This window comes from Acomys russatus, chromosome 5 (assembly GCF_903995435.1).
Source record: "Acomys russatus chromosome 5, mAcoRus1.1, whole genome shotgun sequence".
Classification (NCBI taxonomy): domain Eukaryota; kingdom Metazoa; phylum Chordata; class Mammalia; order Rodentia; family Muridae; genus Acomys; species Acomys russatus.
The window spans coordinates 29,391,169-29,418,365 of NC_067141.1; the positions used below are offsets into that span (position 1 = coordinate 29,391,169).

Consider the following 27,197-nt stretch of genomic DNA (forward strand, 5'->3'; position numbering starts at 1 on the left):
CCTGGCTGGGTGGATATCAGGCAGTCCATCCTACTTGCCTCTCCCCAGGGGCAAGACCACACAGGGTGTGTGTGCGCGGGGGGGGGGGGGGGGGCGGGTTGCGGGGTGTTGGAGTGTCAGGCTCCCCCGGAGTTGACATTCTCTCTGACTGGGGTCTGCTGAGCCCAGCCCAGGTCTCTGCCCCTCCTCTCCTGCCCCAGCACGGCTTCCTGCCAGCCCATTTGGCACTGTGCCCTCTTTGAGCAGGAGCCAGCTTGTTTGCAGCCGGTGTTAATTAAGAGAGAGGTGATGGGGGGAGGTGGGAAGGGCCGTGGAGGGCAGCTTCCGACAGCCGCCAGTGCTGACCCCGGGGCTCAGGGGGCTGGAGTCAGGCCTGGGCCCACCTGAGAGGCCTCATCTTCCATTGCTGGTTCCCATGCAGGACTGCCCAGAGTGCAACCCCCCTGCACCCACCATGATGGCAGCCAAGCCTGGCTGTGGAGCAAGTGACCCTCCTTGCTTTGAGGAAGTAGGCGTGGCCAGGGGGCTGTAGCCTCTTGATGGCCTGCCTTCTAGTTCAGAGAGACCCAGATTTAGTCTTTATGTCTTTTATTTATTTATTTAGGGCCACGGGTCTCCATAGCCCAGGTTGGGCTTGACCTTGAAATCTTCATCCTCCTACCTCCACCTCCCAGAGTGACATAATTACAGGCATCAGCTACTATGTCTGGTATATACACGAAAATCTGTTTATCTGGTATATACATTGTTGGAAATGCAGGGCTTCCTGCATGCACGAGCCCTTGAAATGAACTGTATCCCCAACTCCCACCCTACCCCAACCTCACACCCATACTGTCTCCTCTCTCTCCCCCGCCCTCTCAGTTTCCTTCTCTGTAAAATGGGAACAGAAGCCCCTCCTTGGTGGCTTTGCTGTGATGTCCTTTGAGAAGAGCGGCAGCCTGTCTCTTCCTAAGGATCTTCTTCCACAGAATCATGTCCTGAGAGCTTCTGGGAACCAGAACAGGACCTCCGCACCTGCCCCTTCCTGGGGTCCCCTCAGTGCCTGACCTCAGCTCTTACCCTGTAGCATTGCCTACATGCTCAGCTGGCTCCCTCTTTGTCCCCATGGCCCCCTGCTTGGTTCTAGGAGCTCCTGGCCAATCCTCGCCTCTCCATCTTAATTAGCTGCTTGTATTAATCTTGAAAGTAACGTGGCAACTTGCAGCCCTGGGTTTTCAGGCTGTGGAATTAATTATTCCCCAAGCGAAGAGCTGTCAGGTCTGGGAGAGCAGCCACTGCGAGCCACCCGACACCACTTAGCAGCATCCATAGCTTCTGCACAAAGCCCTGGGCTACAGTCTGGCCCCTAACCCTAAAGCAGAAAGCCCAGGAAGGTGGCGTAAGAGTCAACCTTGGGAGGAGCTGAAGGCCCAGCCTGGGAGCTAGACTCCCTGGATCTCCCACCTGGGCAACAGCTGGGTCTTGGGGGACCTGGGCCCTTCCCTAGCTCATTGTCCTGTTGGCATTGGGATTTCTTAGGAATACAAGTCTTGTGGCCAGAAGGGAACCCCAGGCTGAGCAGGGACACTGATCAGCACAGCCCTGGCATTCTGACAGAGGGGCTCCCAGTCTCCCTAACCTGTACATCAGCCACATGGCTACATGGTAAGGCAGGAGGGGCAGCCAGCTAGGCAGAGCAAGATGGCTATGGCTAATCTGGGAAGTGGCAGCCATAGTGGCTGTGAAACCCTGAGGGATTGCCCCCCAGAGAGCTGGGGACCTTCCTATGGCAAGGCCAGAGCTGACTCCGTTCTCATGACCTTCTCCCCAATCCTGTGAGCTGGGGTGTTCTTCCCAGTTTTTCAGTGGAAACTGAGGCCTGAAGCCAGGTGGTCCCACTGATTGGGGGCTGGTTGGTGCTCGGGCTTCTGACGTGGCCCACAGCGCGGCTTTCTTCCATCAGCTGCTCCCTACGCCGCAGCCTCCTGCCAGCTCCCAGCAGTGCATACCCCGTTCCGGTGCAGTTCTTCTTCCCTTTTGTTTTTGGGTCTCTCCACATAGTCCTCACTGTCTTAGAACTCAAATTCACAGGAAGCCATCCGCCTCCCCCATCCTGAAGGCTGGGATTAAAAGTATGCGACACCACACCTCATGTGCCGTGCCTTCTTAGTGGGCTCCAGCTGTGTTACCAGGCAGCCTGTGGGTCATGAGGGTGAGGACCATGCTGCCCTGGCCTCCCCATACCTATGCTGAAGGCTGGGCACTGTGGGTAAAAGAGAATGGGCAGAGAAGAGGTAAAAAGAGGCCAGTCAGGCCGGGTAGTAAACACCCATGATTGCAACACTGGAGGTGGAGGCAAGAGTGTCCTCTCTACATAGTGAGAGGCCGAGGCAGGCAGATCTCTGGGAGTTCGAGGCCAGCCTGGTCTACAGAGCCAGTTCCAGGACAGCCAAGGCTACACAGAGAACCCTTGCCTTGGGTGGAAAAATGGGGGGGGGGGGGTAGGGGGAATAAAGATGGCTCATTGAGTAAAGGCATCTGCTACTAAGCTTGATAATGTGAATTCAAACCCTAGGATCCACACTGTGGAGGGAGGGAACCAATCCCTGCTAGTTGTCCTCCGACCTGTTCGATGTGTACTATAACCCTGTGTATTGTATTGCTACTTGGGGGTGATCAGTAGCCTTCGTGGCCTTCCTGTGTCCCCACTCTCTGGTCTCCTACAAGCCCAGGCCCACTAGGAGTCCCCCAACACCCCATCATTGGCTTTTGTATAGAGGGCTGGGAATCCCTCTCCCCAGAGACTCAGGCCCCAAGCTCCCAGGCTCCCAGGCTCCCAGGCTCCCAGGCTCCCGGTACAGCCCCTTCTTAGACTGTTCCCATGCTTACCTGCTTTCCTCTCTCTTTCAGCCAACAACTCCCTGCTTGGAGGTGGAGGAGGTAAGTGCACAGGCCTTCTGAGACTCTGGTAAGGGCGGAGGAGCCGTTGGCTGTGTGTCTCCTGTCTCGGCCTTCAGTGGTGGGGTGTGGGCTATTTCAGTCAGGCCCCTCTTGCATGCCCACTGATGAATCTGCATGCCCATATCCTTTGTTGGGTGACCACCATCTGGACTCAAGCCTCCTGACTTATAAATGAAGAGGTTGGGGTTGGGGGGCTGCAGGATGTAGACAAAGCCCCACTCTGTGCCTGATGCCCCGGCTTGGCCTTTAGAGGCTCCTTGCTGATTTTCCTCAGTTTCTCCACTGTTTCCGCACTGAAAACTCCCAGGTGTCTCTGCCAAGCACTGTCTCAGGCCATCACTAGATGGGGAATGGGCGAGTGACAGGGGACGCAGAGGACACCGTGGTGTGCCGTTGTAACCTCCACCCTGAGGCTAAAGGCACTCTAGTGGAGAGCGGGGTGGCTGGCCCATCAGGGATGCAGGCCAACGGAGCAGATGCCTTAGGAAGGGCACCCCTGTGGCCCCACTTCCGCCTCAACTAGCCTCCCACCACACAGCCCCTAGCTGCTGGGCGGCCACCGTCTGCACAGCAGCAGGATGATTGGTGAGCCAGGGGCCAGGGGTTAATGCGCCGTGGGATAAATCCCAGGGGCCGTGTTTACGGCAGCCGGTGGCGGGGCCCAGGCCAGGTTTTAAAAGGGGGAAAAATAAAAGGGGCAGCGAAGGTCAGGAATAAATAAGCACGCACTAAGAGCTGTCGGGACCAGCCAGGATGCAGGGGGCTGTTTGTGGCTGAAGACACTCTCTCCCTCCCTCCCGACTCTCCTCTAGCTGTCCCTGTGGAGGTCACTACTTCCCAGGATGGGGATGGAGTGACCATGGATAGGCCCTTGGGGACCTCTTCCACAGCCTGCCCTTTAAGAGAGGATGGAGTGTCTCTGTGATTGGTGACACCATGCCTCACCCACAGCACCCCACCTGCCACATCCATGCCATACCCACCCATTCAGTCACCACTCAGCAGCACCTATCCTTCACAGGACTTCGAGCTGGTTGCTGACAGACAGACCCTGCTTGGGAGTGGGGCCGATGCACCAGCCATGACGGGGGAGTAGGAGGTCCCAGGTACACCAGCTGGAGCATTAGGGAAGTTTCAGGGAGGTAGGAAGGTAGGGCCTGAAGGAGTGAAAGGAAGTGGAAAGAGTCCCAGGTGGAGGAAACAGACAGACAAGGGCCTGAAGATGAAAAGAGGAGGGCTTTATGGAGCCTCTGCTGGTCAGAAGCCCCAGAGTGCAGCCAGGAGGCCAGAGGAACACAGGAGCATGAGAAACCGTGTGAGGAGCTAGGATTTTAACAGTTCCTCTGGGGCAGGTAAAAGATAAGGAAAACAGTTGGGTGTGGTGGCACAGGCCTTTAATCCCAGCACTCGGCAGGCAGAGGCAGGTGGATCTCTGTGAGTTCGAGGCCAGCCTAGTCTATAGAGCCAGTTCTAGGACAGCCAGGGCTACACAGAGAAACCCTGTCTCAAAAAAACAAACAAAAAACAAAAAAAAGGGGGGGGGTGGTTAAGATGGCTCATTGAGCCTTGCGTTGGTGGCGTACGCCTTTAATCTCAGTACTCGGGAGGCAGAGGCAGGCAGATCACTGTGAGTTCGAGGCCAGCCTGGTCTACAGAGTGAGTCCAGGACAGCCAAGGCCACACAGAGAAACCCTGTCTCAAAAAATACCGGAAAAAAACAAAACAAAATGATGGCTCATTGAGTAAAGGCCAGCCTGGTCCATAAAGCTAGTCTAGGACAGCCAGGCTACACAGAGAAACCCTGTCTTGAAAAACAAAATAAGGGATGAAGGAAACATGGGCAAAACCCTCCCCCGCTTCAACCCACAGCTCAGGGCCTCACTGTGGCTCAGGAGGGCCCCAACCTCTTCTCAGACTCACCTCTGCGCTCCAGGCCTCCCCACCCGCAGGCTAATGACAAAGCCTGCTTCCCTGCACAGGACAGTTCCTCTCCTGCCTCAGGGCCTTTGTACTGACAGTGACAGGACCAGCACACTCTTGCCTTGGGGGCCTCGGCACTGACTGTCCTCCCATCCTTCCACAGGGGAATGTTTTTCCTGAGGACATCAGGTGTCTGCCACCTCCCCTCTTACAAGCCTTCACTCGAATGTCCTTTTCCCTGACCGCTGGCTGAGGCTGCAGCTCCCTAGCCAGCTCTCACTCTGCTGTGCTTGTTTTTCTGAGAACCTCGCTCCTTCTACCATGTGGCAGTTGCCCATCTCTGCCTTCTGTCCCCTCAGAAGGAAAGAAGTCGCTGGGACTTGGGTCTGGACAGCTTTTTCCATGGAGGAAGGGACTAGCACCTGAGGGTAGCCCATAGAAGTAGGCTGAGCAAAGGAGTGGCCTGCAAGCATCCTGGGGTGCTCTGGCTTCCTTTTCAGCCTTGGGGGTGCAGGGAAGTTGACTGATGAGGAGATGGGTGAGGCAGTGACCCTGGGAGAAGTAGGCCCCCAGTCAGGCCTTTCATCATCACAATCCAACTAAGATTTAGGGAGCCTCTGCGGCTAGGGCTGGGATGTTTGTTGCTCTGCTAATAAAAGTGAAGCAGGTAGCAGTGCAGGACAGGCCTGTGGAGGGAGGGAGGGCCTGGGGGTCCAGGCATCTGAAATTGAAACGCAGCCAGCCAGATACCTGGACATGCTGCCTCATCAAATATGACAAGGCTGTTGCCCTTTCATCAGCCCTGACTCCAGGAAGACCCTGGGAGCCTGAGGTTCCCTCCCGAGGGGCTCAGCTCTCTACCTGCCCCCATCTGCCCTTCACTCCTGATGGCCCTAGATAAGCCTCATCCTTTCAGCTGCAGGCCAGCAGACACACTGCCAAGCATCCCGCTGTGTCGCTTAGGTCCCTAGCTCTGGACCCTTTGAGCTTACTTCTACCTTACAGTGTCCTGCTCACTCTGCCCTGTTTAGCCAGCACGGGTGAGGCAGACAATGTGCTCTCCGTGTGTGTGTGTGTGTGTGTGTGTGTGTGTGTGTGTGTGTGTGTGTGTGTGTGTGCGCGCGTGTGTGTGTGTGTGTGTGTGTGTGTGTGCGCGCGCGCGCCCAGGGCTGAGGGGCAGACATTGGGTCTGTGGGTACCTACTGTCTGCTGGGACTCAGGACTTTCCTCCGGACTCAAGTGGCCCAATTTAGAAGTAGGCTTCTCAAGCAAGGGACCGGGCTTAGGCCTTGAAGGCTGAATAGGAGTTTAGTGTGCTAGCAGGATTTAGGGAACACCAAGGAAGATGGCCTGATGGCTTAGGACAGTCCTAGTCTCCTGGTGGAGCTGGTGACCACCTGGCCTACTCTTCTCCCATGCCCTCTGCCCTACCTCCCCGTGGAAAGCCAGTTATTGGCTCAATAAAAGATGTCTCCAACACTCTCCTATTGTATGGTAAGGAGGGAGGCGGGTCCTAAATCAGGATGGGGATCGACAAGGCCCTAGCGCCTCAACTGTTTATTAGCACTGAGATGTTTACTTGGCGATGAGGAGCCGGCTTTCTCGGGGAGATTTGTGCGTTCTTTTTCAATTACCCCTCGTCTTTCTCTGCCACTTTTGCACTAAAGGGATAATAAATGTATCGGAGCGTTTCAATTATTCATCTAAATCATGACTGCGCCTGCCATGGCCAAGTCTTAGTGACAGATTAATTCAGGGCCGCCTCCTCCGCCGGCATGGCCGCCATCTCTGTCCCTCCCAGCCAGCCAGCGCCCCAAAAGGCCAACTCTAGGAGCCTGTGGTTAGGGTCAGGCAGGTCCCTGGTAGGAGGGCAAGACAGCCTTGGAGGGAGGAGGGAGGAGGGAGGGAGGAAGGGAGGGAGGAGGAGGAGGGAGGAGGGAGCCCCTGTGCTCCCCCTCTAGCACCTGCTTGGCCCTTCCAGGCTATCAGCCCCAGACAAAGCTGTAGGAGCTGGGGACTCCATAGCTCAGCTCCCGGGCCACCCTGCACCCTGCCTCACCCTTACAACCTGCTCCTGGCAACCACATGGGAGAGGAAGCGCTGAGAAGGTGCAGCCTGCTAGGTTGGCAGAGCCTCCCTCACAGACATCCCCTGGCATGGAGCCTCTGCACCCGCTGCTGCTCCTTTGCCCTCCTGCCCAGACTCCCAACCTGACCAATGCCCCTCCTGCTAGCCACACCCCAAAACCTAGTCTTCAACTATGCTCGCTATTCTGTGGCCCTTGATGGTTATTCAAGATATGTCTGCCCCTACAAACACTACCAGACCGCTGAAGGGGCAGGCACAGGGTAGACAGCATTGCGGGGTGCAGACTTTTCAATGGCCGCTGTGCTCAGCCACAGCCTGATACTTGTGTATCCTCTGTCCCCTCACAGAGGGCCTGGTCCTCAGCGGCTCCTCTCCCATCCGTCCTATCTGTCTGGATCTCTGTCCCTTTCTAACTGCTCTCTTGCTCCCTTTGGCTTACAGTGCTTTTCTATCACCCTTCTTGTGCTTTCTCTCCCTCTCACCTACCTCCCCTCTCTCCTTTGTCCCCATGAGGATTAGCATAGCCTCTGGACCCGGGCATGGCCTTCCTGTCACTTCTTTCCAAGTGGCTAGCTGCTGTCACTGCTGCTAATCTGTGATTGCTTCTGTGGCCTCTGGGAAGGCTGTCACTGCTGCCCTGATGAACGGTGGCCTGACTCAGTGGATAACGTGACGTGACCTCCTCAGCCTGAGGCTGCATTGGGTACTCCAGCAGTCAGGGTGTGTGAGGTTGCCCTGCCCTTCTCTGCCACCTGTAGGACTCAGAAGCAGCAGGTAGCTGGAGAGCTCCCAAGAGCCAGGAAGCTTGGTGGACATGGGGTTGGGCCTGGGGTGCCTGCAGGAGCTAGGACTCTCCTCTTGTCCCTCCCAGTAGATTCTATTACCCGGTGCTCCTCTACAGTGTCCCATGCTAGCGGGACATTTTGGACCACTGAATGGCCATGTTCCCACCCGTCCCCACCTCCTGTCCCGTTCCATCTTCTTGTGTTAGCACTGCTGTCTCTCCCCTGGTACCATGACACACAGGACTGGCTCTCCACAGCCCTCTTACATGTTTGCTATAGGATACAATGTATAGCTTTCCAGGGCCCAGAGAGTTGAAGTTTTCATATTGTGGACTGGTGGGAGCCACAGGAGGTTTCATGAGTGTAGTAGGCCCTTGCTAACCCAAGCAGAGGCTCCAGCTCACCAGCTGCCCCTTCCTGACCATCCCTGGAAGCATACTGCCCCGAGAAGCCAAACATTCTAGGTGTTCATAGGTTACCTGGGAGCTCCTCCTGAGCACCACAGGAGGCTATCTTCGGATGAGGAAACTGAGGTTCCCTAGCCTACCTAGCAGCTGGCCTACCCTGAGTAAGGAGTGTGGGAGTTAGTCTTCCTTCAGCAACTCTGCCCCCGCCTCGTGGCCGCCACACTCATGCCCTGCCCCCAGTAGGCAAGGTGCCACCAGGCCCTGCACACGGCTGCCTCGGATCTTTAATAACACGAGTGATTTTGCATGATGAATGAGGTACCGTGGTTGTGTACATAATGAAGCCCTAATGTTTTCAAATCCCCATTTAAGGAGCTGATCTCACCCTGTAATGAATTTCAGATCACATCGCAGTGATGTCGTCCATCCGTCTTCTCCCTGGGGCGCCCACCCTCCTGGGCACCTCCAGGATGCAGCCTCAGTATGGTGGGCTCTGTGTCCTTCCCTAGACCCAGCACAGGCCTTGTCTGGAGCAGAGATTGGCACAGGGCTATCCACTGCATGAAGGACCAGAGAGGACAGGCAGAGGCTGTGTCTGCATTCTGATGGGAAACATCGGGGTCTCCGCGCACAAGGACTATTCAGGAAGAGGAAGAAAGCGTGGGGGCAAGTCAGGAGGGAAGGGCTCTAGACCCCAGCTGCTCTCCATAGCCCTCTTCAAGGGTGGAAGCCCAAAGGTTAGCACCTCAGGAGTCTGCCTTAGCTGGGACTCCTCATAGGCCAGGCTCCCCGTCTGCTCAGCCAGGCTTTCCTACTGAGATCTGGGAAAAGCTCAGTGCACAGGATCTGGATGGCAGCTGTATGCCTGTGGCTGCTGTGCACTGTCCCCAGGCTGGAGCCCAAACAGGACTGGATGTCCAGATGGGGAGAGGTTCCCCTGTGCCTTCTTCAACAGAGGGCCCCACCCTCCACAGCCCCAGTCTAGCCTAGAGCAGCTGCTGGAAACCCCTGATCTAGGCAGAGTGTACTGTCCTGGGAAGGCCGCCTCTGCCCTTGAGGTGCCCAGCTGAACCTGGGCCACCAACCTGTGAACATCGACAGCCTGATTAACAGAGGAGCCAACTCTTCCCAAATGCCCATACCAAGCAAAGAGGCCTTGCTGACAGCTGAGGAAACTGAGGCACAGAGAGAAGCCTGTACCCTGGAGACAGTGCAAGAGCCCAGAAAGAAGGGCTTGGTTTGGGAAGCTCCTTGTCTGTGTCCCCAAGGCTCCCCCTAATGGGGAGTTCACGGGAACCCAGGATGGACAGACAGGGCAGGGATGAGAGCTACCCAGAGTCCTCTCTTGCTCTTTGCCTTCAGGGCCTAGCCATAGAGACCTTGGTTTCTGCTCCGCTTCTGGCTGTGAGACCTCAGAAAGTTTTGAAGTCCTCTGGTTTTCAGTTGCCTAGCTCCCAGCCTAAACCAATGTTCTCTACAGATCTTGGGACACCTAGGTTCTGAGATTCAGAGAGGTTGAATAACTAACCCAAAGCTATCAGCAATATTAGGCCTGAAGTTTTGGAGGGAGAAATCCCAGAAGGGGATGTAGAGCGGCCAGCTCCACACAGTGGCAGCAAGGAATGGGATATCTGACCCTTTGGCAGGGGTACAGCTGCCCTCTGTGTCCCCTAGGCCACTGGCTCCTCTTGTTCCTGTAAATAATTAATTAGCCCCTGCTCGATTGTTTGTTTAGCATGAGGAATGCTCCCCCACTGAGACACATTTATTGCTGAATAAATTTAAATATCTAATCTTCCCTTCATGAATATTACAGCACCTTAAATAGCAGCCAACAGTCTTCAGTGCCTTACGGGAGTGGTCCCCACTGGAGCCTGTCTTGGCTGGTCTGCAGAGGGTCAGGCTCCAGCCCTCTGCCCCTGTCCCCCTACCCATGAGGCAGTTCCTACCAGCCCCACTCCTCCACCCACACCCTACACCCCACTGAAGAGAATTGTGCTGAGACAGAGAGGGAGGTGTCTTCTGAATGTTAGGATGAGAAGTCTGTCCACAGTTACCAGGAAGATGTCCCTCAGCATCTCCCAGGCTTTGGGGGACTGACTAGACAGGAGGGGCAGGGGCTGGGTTCCAGTGAGATAAAGGAGAAATGAGGGAGGGCAGCAGCAGAGGTGAGGCCTGGGGCAGAAGAGCTCAGAGAGGCTAGGGAGGAAACAGCTAGTATCTCTGAGAAAGCCTTGGTGGGTGGCAGGAGTGTACAGCCCTATGGATGAGATGAACAGACCAGAGAGATAAGGATCCCCAGGGCAGACACTCTACTGGGAGATGTACTGATTCAGGGAGAGGACAGGTGCCAGACTGCAGGGGTTGAAGAGGGACAGAGGCCAAGACACAGAGGGTATAGAGGTTGGTGGGCGTGGCAAAAGCAGTCACACTGTAGTCCCTGTAGAGCCCCTGAACCTTCAGTGGCCAGAGTGTGATCTGTGCCACGTTTTGCTATCTGTACCTCAGTTTCTTCTATAAAGAGGGGGTGGTCAGCACCTCCTGGGTGAGGTGCAAGGCTCCAACAAGACAATCAGTGGCTGGTTCAGCACCCCAGGTGCTTACTGCAAGGAGGTCCAATGGGGAGGAAAGGAGGCCCAATGCTCTTCCCAGACTTAGTAGACAGGAGAATGAGCAGGGACCCAGGCTGTCTACACACTTGGGAACTGAGCTACTGGCCTTGGTGTTTGTCCTTGTTATTGTTGTTTGTTGAGGCAGGACTTTACCACTTAGCATAACTGCCCTCTGCTTCCCAAGCATTGGGATTAAAGGCATGAGTCACCACACTCTGCCCAGGTGAAAAGCAAGTCCCACCCTTGATGTGTGACATCAAGGCTGATGCATGTAAGGGTAGGAGTATTAGGTGGGAAGTGGGGGCCAGGCAGCTGAGACCTAGATTCCAGGGCCAGCCTGTTTGGGGGGAAGGTAACCGATGTGGTGACCATGGCCTGTCCCTCATCTTTGTTTTGGGGGAGCCCCCTCCCCCAGGTACTCATGGAGTGGTCACAGTCATGTGGGTGCAAACTCTAAAAGTTGGTAGAGGGCTCCTGCCCCAGTCCTCTGTGCCCTCACTTCCCCAGGTCAGCCCCAAAGGCCTGACTGCAAGCTTGTTCAAGAAACATTAAGTCTCTAAAAGACAGACCTTCCAAAATATATTTCCACATGACCCTGCAGTCAGCCAAAGACACCTGCAGGAGGCCTCACACTAGAATAGCAAGTAGTGGCGTGCCCTGAGGCTGATCCTGCCAGCAGGGCCTGTAGGCTCCAGCACTCCCTGTGCTCACCTCACACCATGGGCTCCCCGTACACACTGTGAGCCAGACACTGGCTAACTCACTTGGTATCTGATCAAGGCCAACACTGCTTACCTAACAAGAATTAGAGCCTGACCTAGGGGTCAAGAACACTTGTTGCTCTTGCTGAGAAGCCAGACTCCATTTCCAGACCTTACATGATGGCTCGCAACTATCTGTAATCCACGTTCCAGGAGGATCCAGCCCATGCAGTGAACATACATGCATGTAGGCAAGACGTTCATACACATAAAGTAACATAAAAATCTAATAAAAGAAAAAGAATCAGAGCCCAGGATAGTGGTGCATACTCCTTTAATCCCAGCACTCGGAGTGGAGGCAGGAAGGGTAGGAGTTCAAAGCTCAAATTGAGGCTAGCCTGAGCTACATGATCCCATGCGACCCAAATAAGAAACAAAACAAGACAAATGAAAGAAGAAAAAGAAAAAAGGTCAATTTACTTAGTGCTGAGGTATAGCTCAGCAGTGGATTGTGTGCCCTGGGTTCCATCCCCGGCACTACCCCATCCCCAAAACTTTACTTTTCCAACACCCTGTGAGGTGGGCACTGAGAGATCACTCAGGCTGCTCAGCTCTCTTGCCAATGCTGTTCTGTACTGTGCTGAGTCCTCTGTGGCATCGCACTCAGAACAGATAATATTGTGCTGCCTGAGAGCACAGGCTTCCCCCCAGGCTCTGTAGGGCAGGGACTCTCAGCTCTGGCTCTGCAGCCCCCTGCAGAAGAAGGCAAGGGGCCAAAAGACCCTGGTTTGATCCAGTGCCAGGCCTGAGGAAAAGTTGAAAATTAGCTTTAATTGGAAACAGAGGAAACAGCTGGTGTGCCCCACCCTGCACCAAGAAGCTGCATGCAGGGAGGAGACAGGGTCTGGTGTTAGGAGTCTGTAAAATAGAGCCAGAATGTTTTTTTTGCCTGATGCCAGCGCAGCCAGGGGCTAGACAGCAGAGCTGCTTGAGGGTAGGCCTAGGTCCCATCAGCCCTGCCGTCACAGGGGCCACTGTCCCCACTTTGCAGTTGAGATGGTAGTAGACCAGGAGAAAATCTCTAGCAGGCAGGAGCAAATCAATACTTGCCCTGACCTGCTTGGGCAAAGCTAGGCGGGCCTGGATGAGTCAGTAGCCGAGCTGCCTCTGGGCCTCTGCTGGCTCTGGGATAGCGCAGCTTTGAGGGTTGTTTATCTGGGCCTGGGTCTCCAGGGTCACGGATAATCCCAAGAGCCTCCTTTGGATAAACAAGCTCAAGCCTGGCCTCAGTTAAGCAGGATGCGCTAACACTAACGAGTCTGCTAGTTGCCCCGCCAGGGTTTGAGAGTCTAGAGACACCTGAGAAGCCTGATCCAATGGGAAGGAGCGCGGAAAGCCAAGCTCAGGCTCCGGATTGGATCTGCCATTTGGAACTAGGTGGCCTCGGTTCCTCAGATGGGATCAAATGAGCCTTAGAGTTTGGCATGGCCTTGTCAAAAAGTGGGTTTGGGATCCCACCCGATTCCTAGATCAGAGTAGAAGAGGACAGGTGACCTCAGGACAGTGTATCCCGTACAGAAAATCAAGAGGGTGGGCCAGGCGCGCCCCCTGCCGGTCACCCCGTGCTGCAGCTCCTGGGAGCCTTAGTTTCCCCTAGCCGGGAAACAGGGTAACAAGAGCAGCTGGAGGCCTTGGAAAGACACTGTGATGCCAGGTGGGACTAGGCAGGGCCTTGGAGTTTCTCAGGATTGGGGTGTCATGCCTGATCATTCAGAGATGCGGGGAACCCAATGGTTCTTTTCTCCCGGTCCCCCCGCAGTGGATGGCTGCATTCACCGAGCCGCGGGACCCCTGCTCACAGACGAGTGCCGCACCCTACAGAACTGCGAGACTGGCAAAGCCAAGATCACTTGTGGCTATCGGCTGCCGGCCAAGTGTGAGTGCACGTGGGGAACTGCCCGCAGCCGCTAGGGGGCGTCTAACTTTAAGTGTGAGGGCCTGGCCCTCCGACAGCCCAGATAGATGTAAAGAGGACGGAGCAGCAGTGGGCAGGAGAGCGAGGGGACAGTATCAAGGTCTTCCACCATCTAGCAGTGGCATGCGGTGGGATCTTTCTGGTGAGATGGCAGGGGAGACCTAGGCCGTCTGGCTGAAGCCAGTCACCCCACCCTAGACGTCATCCACACGGTGGGGCCCATCGCTGTGGGCCAACCCACTGCCAGCCAGGCGGCCGAGCTCCGCAGCTGCTACTTGAGCAGCCTGGACCTGCTGCTGGAGCACCGACTGCGCTCAGTGGTAAGTGTCCACACCAGGCGGCGGGGTGGGGGCCGGGGCACAGCCAGGGTGGCACTAACCCTATGTTGTCTCGTCCTCCCTTCCCTAGGCTTTCCCATGCATCTCAACAGGCGTGTTTGGTGAGTCTGGAAAAGCAAGGGCTTGCATGGGCAGTGGGGGCCCCCACTCATGGAGGTGGGTAGGACCAGATGTTTACTCATGTCCCTAGGCTACCCCAATGAGGGGGCTGCGGAGGTAGTGCTGGCTGCACTGCGGGAATGGCTGGAGCAGCACAAGGACAAGGTGAGACCTGAGAGAACTGTTAGCCGCGGCGAGGTGGCAACAGGGAGCCCAGCACTGAGCTGGTATGGCCGGCTGGTATCTGACCTCCCTCGGTGGGGCTTGTCAACAGCGATGGGAAGGGGCAAGCGTGCAGCCTGAACCCACCCTCTATGAAGGTTTACACCCATGGCAGGCTAGACCCTGCCAGGGCAGGTGGGTTTGGGGTGCACACAGTACTAGGACTTAGGAGCTGGCGGAGGCCTCGCCGGGCTGAGCACATCCCTGGCACAGGTGGACCGGCTCATCATCTGTGTGTTCCTGGAGAAGGACGAGGGCATTTACCGCGAGCGCCTGCCCCATTATTTCCCAGTAGGTATGTGCCCTTGTTTCCCCAGGGGTTGTCCCAAGCCAGCCTACCCCTCCCCCATGGTCCTGGGGCAGCTCTCACTGTCCTCTGCCTTCCAGCCTGAGGCTCCCACAGCCCACCCTGAACAGGACTGGTAAGCAGGGCCTGGCCTAGTGTGGCGTGGGTGACCTACACTACTAACCCTGGCCCTCTAACACCTGCTCAACCTGCTTTTGCTTACTTCCATGCAGTGAGGCGGTAAAGCTGGGGGGGGGGGTTCAGGGGCTTTCAGAAGTCCTCAGCTCCCCTTAACCTATCTGCTCTGCCCTCAGACCCAAGTCCTCAACTCCCCTTAACCTATCTGCTCTGTCCTCAGACCCACCTGGGCCTGTGGGACCTCGCTCCCAGCTCTGAGAGAATCCGACGGCTTGTTCCAGTCTGGCTACTACAGGGTCCTGTCCTTTTTCTGTGTGTCCTGGCCTGCCTTTCAGAAGCCTAATAAAGCTGTCTGATCCATCCCTCACTGTCTGAGTGCTGGGGTCTGGTTGGGGCCCAGAGAGGAAGGTAGCCCTTGGTGAGGATGGGGTCTTGGGCACTGTTGTTTTTTGCTTCAAGAGGCTACAAGAGCCCTGGGTGAGCCATGAGGGTAGATGCATGGGCCAGACAGCAGAGGCAGCGGCAGCAGCACTTCACGTTTATTGAGGGCCTGCCCCCAAGGAGCTCACAGCCTAGGCTGAGACCCCGCATGTGCTGGGAGTGGAGAGGAGAATGCAAAGAGGCAGGTAATGCAGGTATGGCCCAAGCAAAGGGGGTGCAGAGCAGGCACAGGCAGGGGGCTCTGGGGAACAGGGAACAGGCAAGCCCTACCTAGGCCTAATGTTCCTCCCACACCAGGTCAGCTCCTCCAGGGGCCTACCGAGGATGCCTAGCTCCTCAACCTGGCCTGGACCAGCCTCCTCCCACAACCCTCTCAACCCAGGACTTTTCAATCATGCACCCCTGAAGGTGGGCATGGTAGTTGTGATATGGGGGCCCTGGCCAGAATAGCAAGTCTATAAGGGGTAGCTTTGAGTGTGGGTGGCCTGAGACCTCTGGCCAAATTCCAGTTCACATGGAAACACCTGGAAGGTCAAGAAGAAAGGGGCAGGCCTTGTGGGTAGAAAATAGGACTTCATGGGACCAGGAGAGGGTCTAGCCCTCTCAACCTTTTCTTGCCAGGAATGCTTGGGGGTAGATAAGTGGAAAGCTGGGGGCACACCCCAGGGGAAGGGACAGCCAGACACACAGCAGCCAGCGGGCAGGTAGGGAAGTGCAGCAGAGCAGGGAAACGCACACTCAGGCTCACCACCAGCATCCCCTTTAATAAAACATGGAAGGTTGTATGACAGGAAAAGGGAGGGGTGAAATATGACCATTTACAACCACAAAAAAAAGAAAAAGGAAAAAAAAAAAAGAAAAAGAAAAAGAAAAAGAAAAAAAATGAAAAAAGAAAGAAAACCCTCTGTACATGTCTAGCGCCTGGCAGGGGGAGGCAGGCAGGGCACAGCAGGCCGCTGGCCCTACTTGTAGAGGATATCGTAGTGTCCAGGCCGGTAGAGAAGGTAGACCTTGGGCTCGGAGCCCTCAGGGAAGACGTGTGGGTTGGTGGTGCCACCCTCACCGCGGTCCATGTACTCCACCTGGATGGACACGCTGAGGGCCTGGGCCAGTGCAATGATGTGGATGTGGTCGCTCTCCTTGCACATGGGTTCCACCTCCTATGGCAGAGGGGCAGGGCAGGTCTGTCCCAGGATCCCTCCCCCAGGTCCCACACCTCACCCTGGCACACCCCACCCTAACACAAAAAAAGAGCAAAAGAGGGCCTCGGGCAGAGTTGGCACCTGCTGGCAGAACTCCTTCACGGTCCGGCCGCCTTCTATGAAGTGCTCGAAGAACTTGCTCTCCCGCTGCAGGTAGCCTGAGGTGAGCAGCCGCAGGTAGACCACAAGGTAGTCTGAGGTGCTCTGGTCATTGAAGGAGGCCAGCAGGTCAGCGACAGAGGTCTGCTTTTCCACCTGCTCAATAAGGTCCATGAACTGCCCCATCAAGGGACAAAGGGTAAGTTGAGGAAGATGACTGAGAAGAGGCCACCCTTACCACAGTCTGGAGAGCCACCCTCCCTGTCAGCCTAGCTAACAATACAGTATCCTCTACAACTAGGGCCAGCCTGCCTCCCCCGCCAGGTGCCAGACAAGCCGGCTAGCTCACCGTGTTGTGGAAGTCCTCGATTGTGAACTCAGTGAAGCCCTGGGATACCAGGTCCTCTTTGCTCTTGGCAGATACGGCCTTGAACCTGGGGGTGGGCAGGGACGGGACGCCAGCACGGGCTCCTCAGCCAGCAGAGCAAGGCCCTAGCCAGCCTACCATGCTCAAAAGGAAGCCCCCAACCTCCTATTCCTCAGGAGGGGCCCAGAGCCCCTAGTGCCCATCCTCCTCACCGTTGTAGTTCCTTGCTGTCATCTAGCAGTGCCTCCAAGCGGGAGAAGCCGAATGCTCGATAGAAGCAGTTGCCGTCGGGCCGGGTCTTCCGGATGTACGAGTACTTTTTGTGGAGGTCCTGCAGGGGGCAGCCTAGCTTAGCATCCAGCCAGCCCAGCCCAGGGAATGGCGCAGCAGTAGGTGGCAACTGAGCTCCAGGTTCCCACCTCCTGGCTGCTGAATGGGGACACCAAGTCACCCACTGGAACAAAGTCCTCCCCTGGAAGCTCCTGGAAGCTATGTATTTATCTGTCAACAGTTGTGCTACTGGCTACAGAGCTCTGCTTATAAAAACAGGCGACTAAATCTGTCCTTGACTAATGCAGCTTTTCAGGTCTTTCAACACAATCAAGGCAAAGGAGGGGTATAGGACAGGCCTAGCAAGGCTCCAGCCACACGCAGCAGCTCGCCCATCCACTTTCCCCTTCTACCCACGCTGCCCACAGCAGGGACCACCTCCTTCAGCCTTTTCTACTTCCTTCAAAAGAAGCAGCACATCCCCATGACAGGGACTCGGAGTGCTGCTTGATAAGCAGGCTTCTCGCCCACCTGGATACCTCTTCTGCCTGCTCCTTCCTCAGATGACTACCCTCAGACAACCATCCTCAGGCAACCCTCAGTAAGTCCACTCACACTGAGAACACAGCCCTGCCCTCTCATCTGCCACCAAGCCGCCCCAATACTCACTACCAGCTCATGTCCTCCTTCAGATTCAAGGACAGCTCCCTACTAGTTTTGACTCCAGAGCCTTATAAGATCCAGGTAGGTCTTCCAATAAAAACAGAAACTCAGGCTGGGCTGGAGGCAGAGGCAGGTGGATCTCAGAGTTCGAGGCCAGCCTAGTCTACAGAGTGAGTCCAGGACAGAGAAACCCTGTCTGGAAAAACAAACACACACACCAGAAACTCGTGTGGGAGGCTTCTGTCTGGCGAAGATCAAACACAGCCTAGAGCTCCTCCATCAGCACTCCCTCCCCGCCCAGCCCGGGCAGCGCTGCACTACCACCCGAGCCCTTTCTCCCTGCTCTCTCCCAAGCCGCCCCTGTCCTTCTCCTTCTGAAAGCTAAGGCTCCCACCAAACCACACAGTACTGTTCCTCAAGCACCTGCCAGCTACCACATCAGCAGACACAGGGCTTCCTGTCTGCCTCACACATCTTCACCCACTAGTCCAGACAGTTTTTCCTTTCGCTTTGGTTTTGAGATGGGCCTCATTTTGAAGGGCAGGGTGGCCTTGAACTTACAGGAATCTTCTCTCAGGCGTCTGAGTGCTGAAATTCCAGGCCACCAAGCCTAGATAAAGTTCCACCTTAGATGGATGTTCTGCCTCCCTACACTCTTCACTGTCACAGACATCTCCACTGCCACAGCTGGGCTGCACCAACCAACCTGCTCTTCACCCAGGCTTTGAACTCCCTCGGAGATAGCTCATTTCTCCAACACATCTGCCAAACAATAGATCTCTTCAACACACCCAGTACTCACATGTATCACCACACGGCCGTTACCATGGACCAGGACTACCTGCGTCCTGTTCTACTGCCGAAGTCCCTTACTACTCCCTCTGCCTCCACCTCGTCCCCTGAAACCCACTTTCACACTGAAACAACAGTCATCTTACAGACAGGCCTCTTCCGCCCTGCATCCTTGAAAGTACTCACACACTCCCAGGCCAAACTGGCTTTCATGGTGGCCTCTGCCTGCCCAGATGTCCCCTTCTTAAACAGCGTCAGCCCCCACTACTCTTAGATACCCTGTCACTTGTCATCTTGCTTCTGTCCATCAAATATACCTTTCAGGGAGGCTCTTGCCCACTACTCCAACTTAAAATGCAAATTCTCCCACTCCTTTATTTGTCTCCACAGCACTAACCACGACCAACAACTGAACTTTGTGTGTGTACTGGGGGGGGACAGGGTCGGGACAGGGTGTTGCTATATCTAGCCAGGCTACCTTGATCCTCCTGCGTCATTTTCTCCAGGATTAAAGGTGTGCACCACTACACAGACCTTTTGGTTTCTGTCTTGTCTTGCACCCTCCCCTGTAAGCATCAGAGAAGCAGGGCCGTGTTTCAGTTCCCAATACCTGCAGTACCTCCCTGCAGTGCCTGGTGAGTGGCGCATGACCAGGCACTAAGGCTGCTGGGAGTCCAGCCACTCTCCTGCTGTAAGCTCACTGGCCACATGTTATCAGGCACCCTGTGGAAAGCTCATGCCCACTTCTTCAGAGTCCATTCCAAACAGGAGCCATACCCAGCCTGGTTCTGCTGTCATCAGCAGGAAGAACAGGAGCTGGAGCACAGTGCACAGAAACGAAGTGCAGGGGGCTGAGGTATATTGCTGAAGCCACCTCTCTTCAGACAGTCAAACATTCTGTTAAGTGACTCAATGGTAAGAACAACCCGAGGTTCACCCTGTTGGCTTTACAGGGCAGCCTAGAACAACAGGAGGCCTTTGATGGGGCATCACTCTCCTAATTTGCCACATGGAGAGAAAGAACGTACTGCTCTCTAAGCCCTTACTGGGCAGCAGCGGTGCTTAGTTCAATACCTTCCCTGAACTTGACCCATAGGCTGAAAATAACTAGCCAGAGACCAAGCACTGCCTGAGGTCACACGACTGGAGAGCAAAGGCCTACCTGGCTCAAAGATAGGGGCCTGTATCTCCTCACATTATCTTAGAGAAATCCCAGCCCTCTGAGCACTGGTATGGGCAGATCAAGACTACAGACAGCTAATCTAGACTGAGGAGACACGGCTTAGCTGTCCTCAGGTGCGAAGGACACAGCTTAGAGACTTGCATATACTAGGCTCCTGCTACTGCTGATTTAGCTGCACCTCAGCCCTATACAACATTTAAGTTTTTAGTAGCTGCCAATGGCTCAAAGTCATGAATTCTGGCTTCTTTGGCAACAGGAGTAACCGTGAATACTCCCTAGCAAGCCTGACTCTGAAGCCCTCCCAGTCCACCACTCAGGCAGCTTTACTCACTGGGTTCCCTGCTCCAGGTACAAGAAATAAACACCTATGATCTTTGGAGGAGGACTGGAAACACACCATTTCCAATCTCTTCCTCAGGCTGTCTACTAAATACTGTTTTCATACCAGGGTCATAGTTCAACCTCCAGTGCTCCTAGCCTTTGGGGTGGCTGGCAAAGAAGCTTGACACAGTCTGGGTGATGGTTGCAGCAGGGACACGCATAGGGGGCCTGTCCTCCACAAAACTCCAATCTACCCATCCCAACACCAGTGAGTTTAGCCCTGGCTGGGTACTGAGTTCTCAGTGCCCGCCCAGCCTGTACCTGGTCCCACCTGAGCATCACCTACCTCAACCTTACAGCCACCCTACAGGCAGATGCTTTCACTGTCCCTATTTTACAGATGAGGACACCCAGGGCTCAGACACTGAAGGACCTGTCAAGAAGACAGCTGCTGAGTGGCAATCTGATGTGAATGGAGGTCTCAGTCCAGAGGCTGCACACTTCAAGAACTAGCAATGAGAGGTGTGTCCCCCCCAGCACCCTACCCTCTCAAAGATTAGGCCTGGCAAGAAGCAGGGCTGAACCAGGCTCCCTCCTGACCCTCTGGCCAGGATCCCACCTTGATCTTCTGTTGGTAGATGTTGTCATCCTCAGCATACTCCTTGTAAAGGACTGAGAGTTCCAGCCGCTCTGACACCAGTGGATTCTGCACAGCAATCTGCAGGGGGCAAGAATCCATCATGCTCTGGCAAGGAGGTTGAGTAACCCATGTCTAACACCTACAAAAGGGGTGCTGGCTGCTCATCCAGTGGCACAGTAACCCCAACAGAAAGCATGAAGTGCCTAGAATAGACTGGAGAGGGGAGGGCTTCAAAGTAGACATGAGGAGTCAGTCCCTCACTGCACACCCCTACCACAAAGTCCTCAGCTACCGCTTCCCTACCCTTCACCCACACCTCACCTCTTGCTGGATTCGGTCCTGCTGAGCCATAATGGCTTCATCATAGGCCAGACAGTTAACACCTAGAAAAAGAGAGGGGAAAAAAAAATTAGTGCCAACCAAGGATTACTGTGGGGCCTAGCTATCGCTACTGCACTAATGTAGGCAGCTGTGGAAGAACAGGCCTGGAATCTGGAACCCTATGTCTTATACCCCACTGTGTATAGCAAAGTCCTTCCCTCTTTGAGCTTTCACTTCCTCGTCTTCTGGAGAAGGTAGCCGACCGGGTATGGTGTCATTTGGGAAACTAAGGCAGGAAGACCACAAAACTGTGGGCTACGCAGAGCCAGACTCCAACCCCCCAAAAACAAAACAAACAAACAAACAAACAAAAACCCCCCAAAACAAAATAGGAGTAAAGAGGGCAGCTGAGCATCACAGCGCACAGTTGAAAGTCCCAACAAGAGCCGGGCGCAGTGGCGCACACCTTTAATCCCAGCACTCGGGAGGCAGAGGCAGGCGGATCCCTGTGAGTTGGAGCCCAGCCTGGCCTACAAAGCGAGTCCAGGACAGCCAGGGCTACACAGAGAAATGCTGTCACTAAAAACCAAAAGAAAAGAAAGAAAGGAAAAAGAAAGTCCCAGCAATTACATTCCAGAGCAGGATCAAGAAGCCTAAGAGTTAGAGATCAGCCCTGGAAATACAGCAAGACCCTTATCTTGGAAGAAAAGAAAATAGGACTGGAGTTGGGGCCCATTGGTAAAGATATATTTGTCCCCCAGGTGTGACGCCCTGGTTTCTATTCCTAGCAGCCCAAAAAAATAAGTTTAAAAAAATAAAAAGAGCCAGCCGTGGTGGTGCATGCCTGGGAGGCAAAGGCAGGCAGATCTCTGTGAGTTTGAGGCCAGCCTGGTCTACAAAGTGAGTCCAGGACAGCCAAGGCTACACAGGGAAACCCTGTCTCAAAAAATCAATCAATCAATCAAATGACCGAATAAAGGTCACCACCAAGGCACTCTTTCAGCTGTGCTACTCCTGCTTTCTACCATGACTTTGTAGCATCCCGGGGATGCTGCTCTGGGGGAGAGCGGGATGGGGGGGGTGGAGCCTTAGGTGGAGCGAGAGCACCATGGAAGGATGCACTTTACTGGAACACACCCTTTGTCGTCTGTGGTCCTGTGTGTTGTTAATGGTGTCCATTTTCCAAATACCAAAACAAATACAGAGAGGTGACTCCATCTTGCCCAAGGTGGGCAAGTCCACATTTGTACAATTCCAGGCTGAGCTCTTGGACATACTGTCACTTTTGTCACTTCACTGCAAAGCCGCCTTTCACCTGTAGAATGGATTAATGCCATCACCTTGCTCCCATCATCCAAATATGCTGAGATTCTAACAGCAGCAACTAACACCTAAGCACTCTCTAGGGATCCAGGAGGTTCATCCTGTGGACTCTACACTAAGCAGCTACTGGGCAGGAGTCAGGAAACACCAGTTCTAGTGCTGGATCCTTCTTAGATGTGTGATGGAGAACAGTTTCTTTCTGTGCACCTGGGTTTCCTACCCTCAGCCTCTAGTCTTTAGTGTGGAGTTAGGGTAGGGTATGCGTGTGATGATTGACTTTTTCAGTCAATCCTTTGGGAACTTGTTCTCAGCTGTGCGTCCTATTGCTGGACAACAGGGCTGTCCCTCCTATTCACTACTCAGCCCCCAGAGCCCAAGTTCTTGGTAGACATGGAGAGGGTGTGACCGTTTTTTGCTTTTTTAAGGATCAGGGATCTAGGAAAACAATGCCTGGATCTGCTCAAGGGGGCCGGAAGGCAAGAACGAGCTCTAAGGAAGAGGGCCGCGGATGGCATCCCAAACGACCCACCAGAGACTTCGTCCTTGGCAGCCAGGCGTCACTCAACGCCTTTCGGCAGCTCGGGCAAAGGCGGGGAGCTCCGGCCCGGCCTAGGCCGCGGCTTGTCTGCGAGGACTCGGGAAGACAGACTGTGGGACCCGTCCGACGCCGCGGGACGGGCGGAGGCGGGGCGGCCCAGGCCCCGCCCCAGGCGTGCGCGAGAAGCCGAGCCGGGGACCAGGCCACCCCGCCCGGCCGGGGGTCGCCACGGCCCAGCTTCCATTGTGAGGGGGAGGGGAAAAGACGCGGCGGACAGGTCCGTCGCACGCTGCGCCGGGTCCCCGGCGGCCCTACCTCCCTAAACTCGGGAACGGCCGGCCGAGCCTCGCCCCCTCTATCCCGGCAGGACATCCTTCCCTCGGTCCGTACCTTCGGAGTCGCTGCCCAGCGGCTCCTGCTTCTGCTGCTGAGGCTCCTCCGCCGCCATCTTTAAACAGCGCCGCACTGCCGACCGCTTCCGGGTTATTAATTGCCCTCCTCCCGGAAGGGAGCCCCTCCTTCGCAACGCCCCTAGCAACAGGCTCCCTTTGGCGGTTGTCAGGGGTTGGGCAGTTTCTGTGGCCCAGGGTAGGGGCCGCCAATACCCTGGACAGGCGGACGGTCCCGATGCGCGCCTCCACATTCCCACTCTCCTGAGGGTCCTGGGGTGCTAAGGGCCTCCTCGAGTCACTTCTGTTTTCTCTACACTTAAGTTTGAAACGCAGGTTGTGTAACTGAGATAAGGAACAAGATGGAATTAAAGTCACTGAAGGTTGATCTCTGCTGCGCTTGCACTTGTGGTACGCGACAGTAGCAGTAGCTGCAATGCGGAGAGTGGAACCTCCTCGAGACAGGAAGCAGTGACAACATCCAGAGCCCCGAAATCGCGGCCTCTCTCCCCTCACTACTGAGCTTTCTCTGCAGATTTTAGAGACCTGTTTCCAGCCAAGAAAGCATCTTCCCTTGATATCAAAACCAAACACATGGATCTAACTTTGGGCTCTATATCCTTCTGGCTGAGAAAGCAGGGCTAATCCACCACAATCAGCATGTGAAAGGCGGAGACGTGGAGGAGCAGGAGTTCAAGGTAATCATAGGGTTTCAGGCTTCCTCAGCTACGAGAGACCTTATCTCAAAACAAACAGAAAACAAAAACAGCCAAAACGTGACCATCATTGCTAATTTTTGCCAAAGCTTCCCATTTTCCTTGGGTTAGGTCTACATTCTGAACCTCTGAACCACAAAGGGACTCCGTTTCTACTCTCTAGAGTAGCGGTTCTCTGACTGATCCCAGCCCCAGCTCCTCTATGGACTCCCTAGACCAGGTATCGAGGTCAGGGTGGAGTTGCTTTGTACCTGTCTTCAAGATTAAGAAAAAATCAGCCAGGCGGTGACGGCGCACACCTTTAATCTCAGCACTTGGGAGGCAGAGGCAGGCGGATCTCTGAGTTTGAGGCCAGCCTGGTCTACAAAGCCAGCACCGCCCGGCTATATTCTCACTTTTAAAAAAGGTTTATGTATTTATTATGTATACAGTGTTCTGCCTGCATGTATCCCTGCAGGCCAGCAGAGGGCACCAGATCTCCTTACAAATGGTTGTGAGCCACCATGTGGTTGCTGGGAATTGAACTCTGGACCTCTTGAAGAGCAGCCAGTGTTCTTAACCTCTGAGCTATCTCTCCAGTCCCCCATATATATTCTTATTAAACATATTTTTGTGTGTATTGCTCTGTGGGAGGTTGCACCATGTGTAGAGGTCAGAGGACAACATATAGCAATCAATTTTCTCCTTCAGTCATATGGATCCAACTCAGGTCATCAGGTTTGGTAGCAAGTTCCCTTACCTCTGAGCCCACTCTTCCCCCAGTCTGTAACTTCTCTTAGCAGCATCTTCGATATTTGTTTGTTTTTGAGACCGGGTTTCTCTGTGTAGTCTTGGCTGTCCTGGACTCCCTTTGTAGACCAGGCTGGCCTCAAACTCACCGATGCGCCTGGATTTAGGGTGTGTGCCACGACTGCCCAGTTGGTATCTATACTCTTGCTATTGATTTATATTAAACTTCCTAGATGATTCACAGATGACATTTAAAATGTGTCTGTGGGAGAAAGGGTATGTGCACTTGAGTGCTGAAACTCTTGGAGGCCAGAGGCATTGGAGCCTCTGGAAGGTAGGGTTAGAGGTGATTAGACCACGTGATATAACTGGACTACATGATATGGGTGCTGGAAACCAAAACCAGGCCGTCTGCAAGAGCTGGGCATGCTTTAACCACAAAGCCCCAGCCCTTTTTTTTTTTTTTTTTTTTTTTTGAGACAGGTTTTTTGTTTGTTTTTTCAAAACAGGGTTTCTCTGTGTAGCCTTGGCTGTCCTGGACTCACTTTGTAGACCAGGCTGGCCTTGAACTCACAGAGATCCACCTGTCTCTGCCTCCCAAATGCTGGGATTAAAGGCATGCGCCACCATGCCTGGCTCTTGGTTTGGTTTTTGTTTTTGTTTTTGTTTTTTTTTTTTTTTTTTAAAGATTTATTTATTATGTATACAGTGTTGTCTGCTTGTAGGCCAGAAGAAGGTATCAGGTTACGTTATAGATGGTTGTGACCCACCATGTGGTTGCTGGGAATTGAACTCAGGACCTTTGGAAGAGCAGGCGGCGCTCTTAACCACTGAGCCATCTCTCCAGCCCTTGGTTTGGTTTTTGAAGAAAAGGTTTTTCTGTGTAACCTTGGCTGTCTTGGACTCACTTTGTAGACCAGGCTGGCCTTGAACGCACAGCGATCCGCCTGCCTCTGCCTCCAGAGTGCTGGGATTAAAGGCGTGCCCCATCACCGCCTGGCTGATCTTTTCTTAATCTTGAAGAGAGCTACAAAGCACCTGGCTAACAATGAAGATTTTTACATAATCCCTCACTTCCCCCACTGGTTGTGAGCACACAGCAGGACATAATCTTGACACAGTAAATAGGGATCTGTGCTTCTCTGCAGGACCTTTCTGTTTTAGTCATACTCCCTTCTCTCCAGCCCCTCCTGACCCTTCCAGCCCTTCATGTTCTCCTTTTCCATCAAGCCTCTGCTAACGTGAGACCTTCTCACACACTAAGCTCCTGTTCTCCTGCTGAATCACAGTACCAGTCAAGTCTTTGACTTAATTTTATATTTTATTTAGATTTGAGACAGGCTTGATTTCCCACCTACCTGCATCCAGCGCCTGAGTGCTGCTCTCAGTGTGGAGTCATGCATGGTTTGCCTGGTTCTTTCCTGCTCATTTATCTGGTAGGTTAGTAGCTGTCCTCTTAGTCCTGTATCACGTCTTAACCCTTTCACCATCTCCTGCCTTCTGAATGTCCCAAAGCATCTACAGCTGCCTGCGATCCCTGGCTCAGCCCTGCACTGTCCCTGCCTCTCAACTCACCAATCTCTAAATGTCCATGGCTGCTTACAAAAACAGGCAATATAAATTGGGCTGGTGGCTCAGATCTGTAGTACCAACACTTGAGAGGCTGAGGCAGGAAGACTGCTGAGTTCTAAGCCAGTCAGGACAGCAATATGAAATCCTTTATCAAAAAGATGGCCATAGCGGCTGGGGAGATATCTCAGTGGGCAGTGTTTGCTGCAAAATCATGAGGACCCAAGTTAGAGATGCAGCACTACAGAGGAAGGCGCGCACCTGTAGCTCCAGCACCACAGAGGAAGGCGCGCACCTGTAGCTCCAGCACCACAGAGGAAGGCGTGCACCTGTAGCTCCAGCACTGAGGGTTCACTTTGCGTCACCCAGAAGTCTAATCGGCTGGCACTGCAGTGCTGATGGCCCCTGCCCCAGGAGCTCAGCTGTGGGGATCAGAACAAGGTGCACTTATACTTGTTCCTCTCCAGAGGCAGAGGCGAACCCATCTCTTCCTTTTCAGGATGCCTGGCCAAATCCATATCCTCGCAGCTGTTGGAAGTCTCCCAGTCCTTCCGGCAGTAAACTGAGGGCTGTTTTCAGCTTCTGGCCACAGCATTCCCTAGCCCTAGCCCACTTCCTACAAAGTGACAGCCAGCAAGGATGGGCTTGTTTGCAGAGGGGCGTCTGGTGATCACACCAGGCCAACCAGATAATCCAGGACGATCTCACAGCTCAAGGCCCAGAACCCTAATCACATCTGCAAAATTACCTTAGCCATTTAAAATAACTTCATTGATTCCTGGGATTAGAGCCGTGACATCATTCTGCCTGTCCCATTATCCTTATTTTGCAATCCCAAAAACTGAAACCAGACTGCGTTACCTGCTAAGGTCATACAGGCATCTAGACTCTTGGCCCACCTCACTACACATCAGACAGGACACAAGAAATGGCTCAGAGCACAAAGCCTTACTTTGTGAAACACCATTTAAGTAGCTCTGACTTGATGAAATAAAACCAATAACAGGTAATAGGTTCCAGGCCTGTGAGGATGACTCCAACCGTGACAAATCTGTGGGGAATCTTAAGTCCTCCTTCAGGTCCCCAAGCCTATTGCCCTGCCCATCCCCACCTCCCCTGC

At 54.3% G+C, this 27,197-nt stretch overlaps 2 protein-coding genes across 3 annotated transcripts in view; one reads left to right on the top strand and one right to left on the bottom strand.

Annotated features, from left to right (window-relative positions):
• Macrod1 (mono-ADP ribosylhydrolase 1) overlaps positions 1 to 27,197 on the top strand; it is an 899,697-nt gene that overhangs the window by 123,481 nt on the left and 749,019 nt on the right. Inside the window, exons 4-11 of one of the 2 annotated variants that reach the window (XR_007830644.1) lie at positions 2,893 to 2,922; positions 13,276 to 13,392; positions 13,630 to 13,751; positions 13,840 to 13,870; positions 13,960 to 14,033; positions 14,304 to 14,385; positions 14,478 to 14,512; positions 14,735 to 14,826. Coding sequence is in view for 1 of the 2 variants with exons in the window: in XM_051146048.1 (XP_051002005.1) it covers positions 2,893 to 2,922; positions 13,276 to 13,392; positions 13,630 to 13,751; positions 13,840 to 13,870; positions 13,960 to 14,033; positions 14,304 to 14,385; positions 14,478 to 14,482 (461 nt within the window). In the remaining variant the exon portion in view is untranslated. Of the gene's footprint in view, positions 1 to 2,892; positions 2,923 to 13,275; positions 13,393 to 13,629; positions 13,752 to 13,839; positions 13,871 to 13,959; positions 14,034 to 14,303; positions 14,386 to 14,477; positions 14,513 to 14,734; positions 14,877 to 27,197 lie in introns of those variants that run through there. The other variant, XM_051146048.1, reaches the window with a different exon arrangement.
• Otub1 (OTU deubiquitinase, ubiquitin aldehyde binding 1) lies at positions 14,997 to 23,176 on the bottom strand. Its single transcript, XM_051146055.1, has 7 exons — positions 23,065 to 23,176; positions 20,814 to 20,875; positions 20,472 to 20,570; positions 16,836 to 16,954; positions 16,606 to 16,690; positions 16,239 to 16,433; positions 14,997 to 16,115 (listed from the first exon to the last, which is right to left on the bottom strand). The coding sequence occupies exons 1-7, from the start codon at positions 23,120 to 23,122 to the stop codon at positions 15,918 to 15,920; spliced, it is 816 nt and encodes a 271-aa protein (XP_051002012.1). The 5' UTR covers positions 23,123 to 23,176; the 3' UTR covers positions 14,997 to 15,917.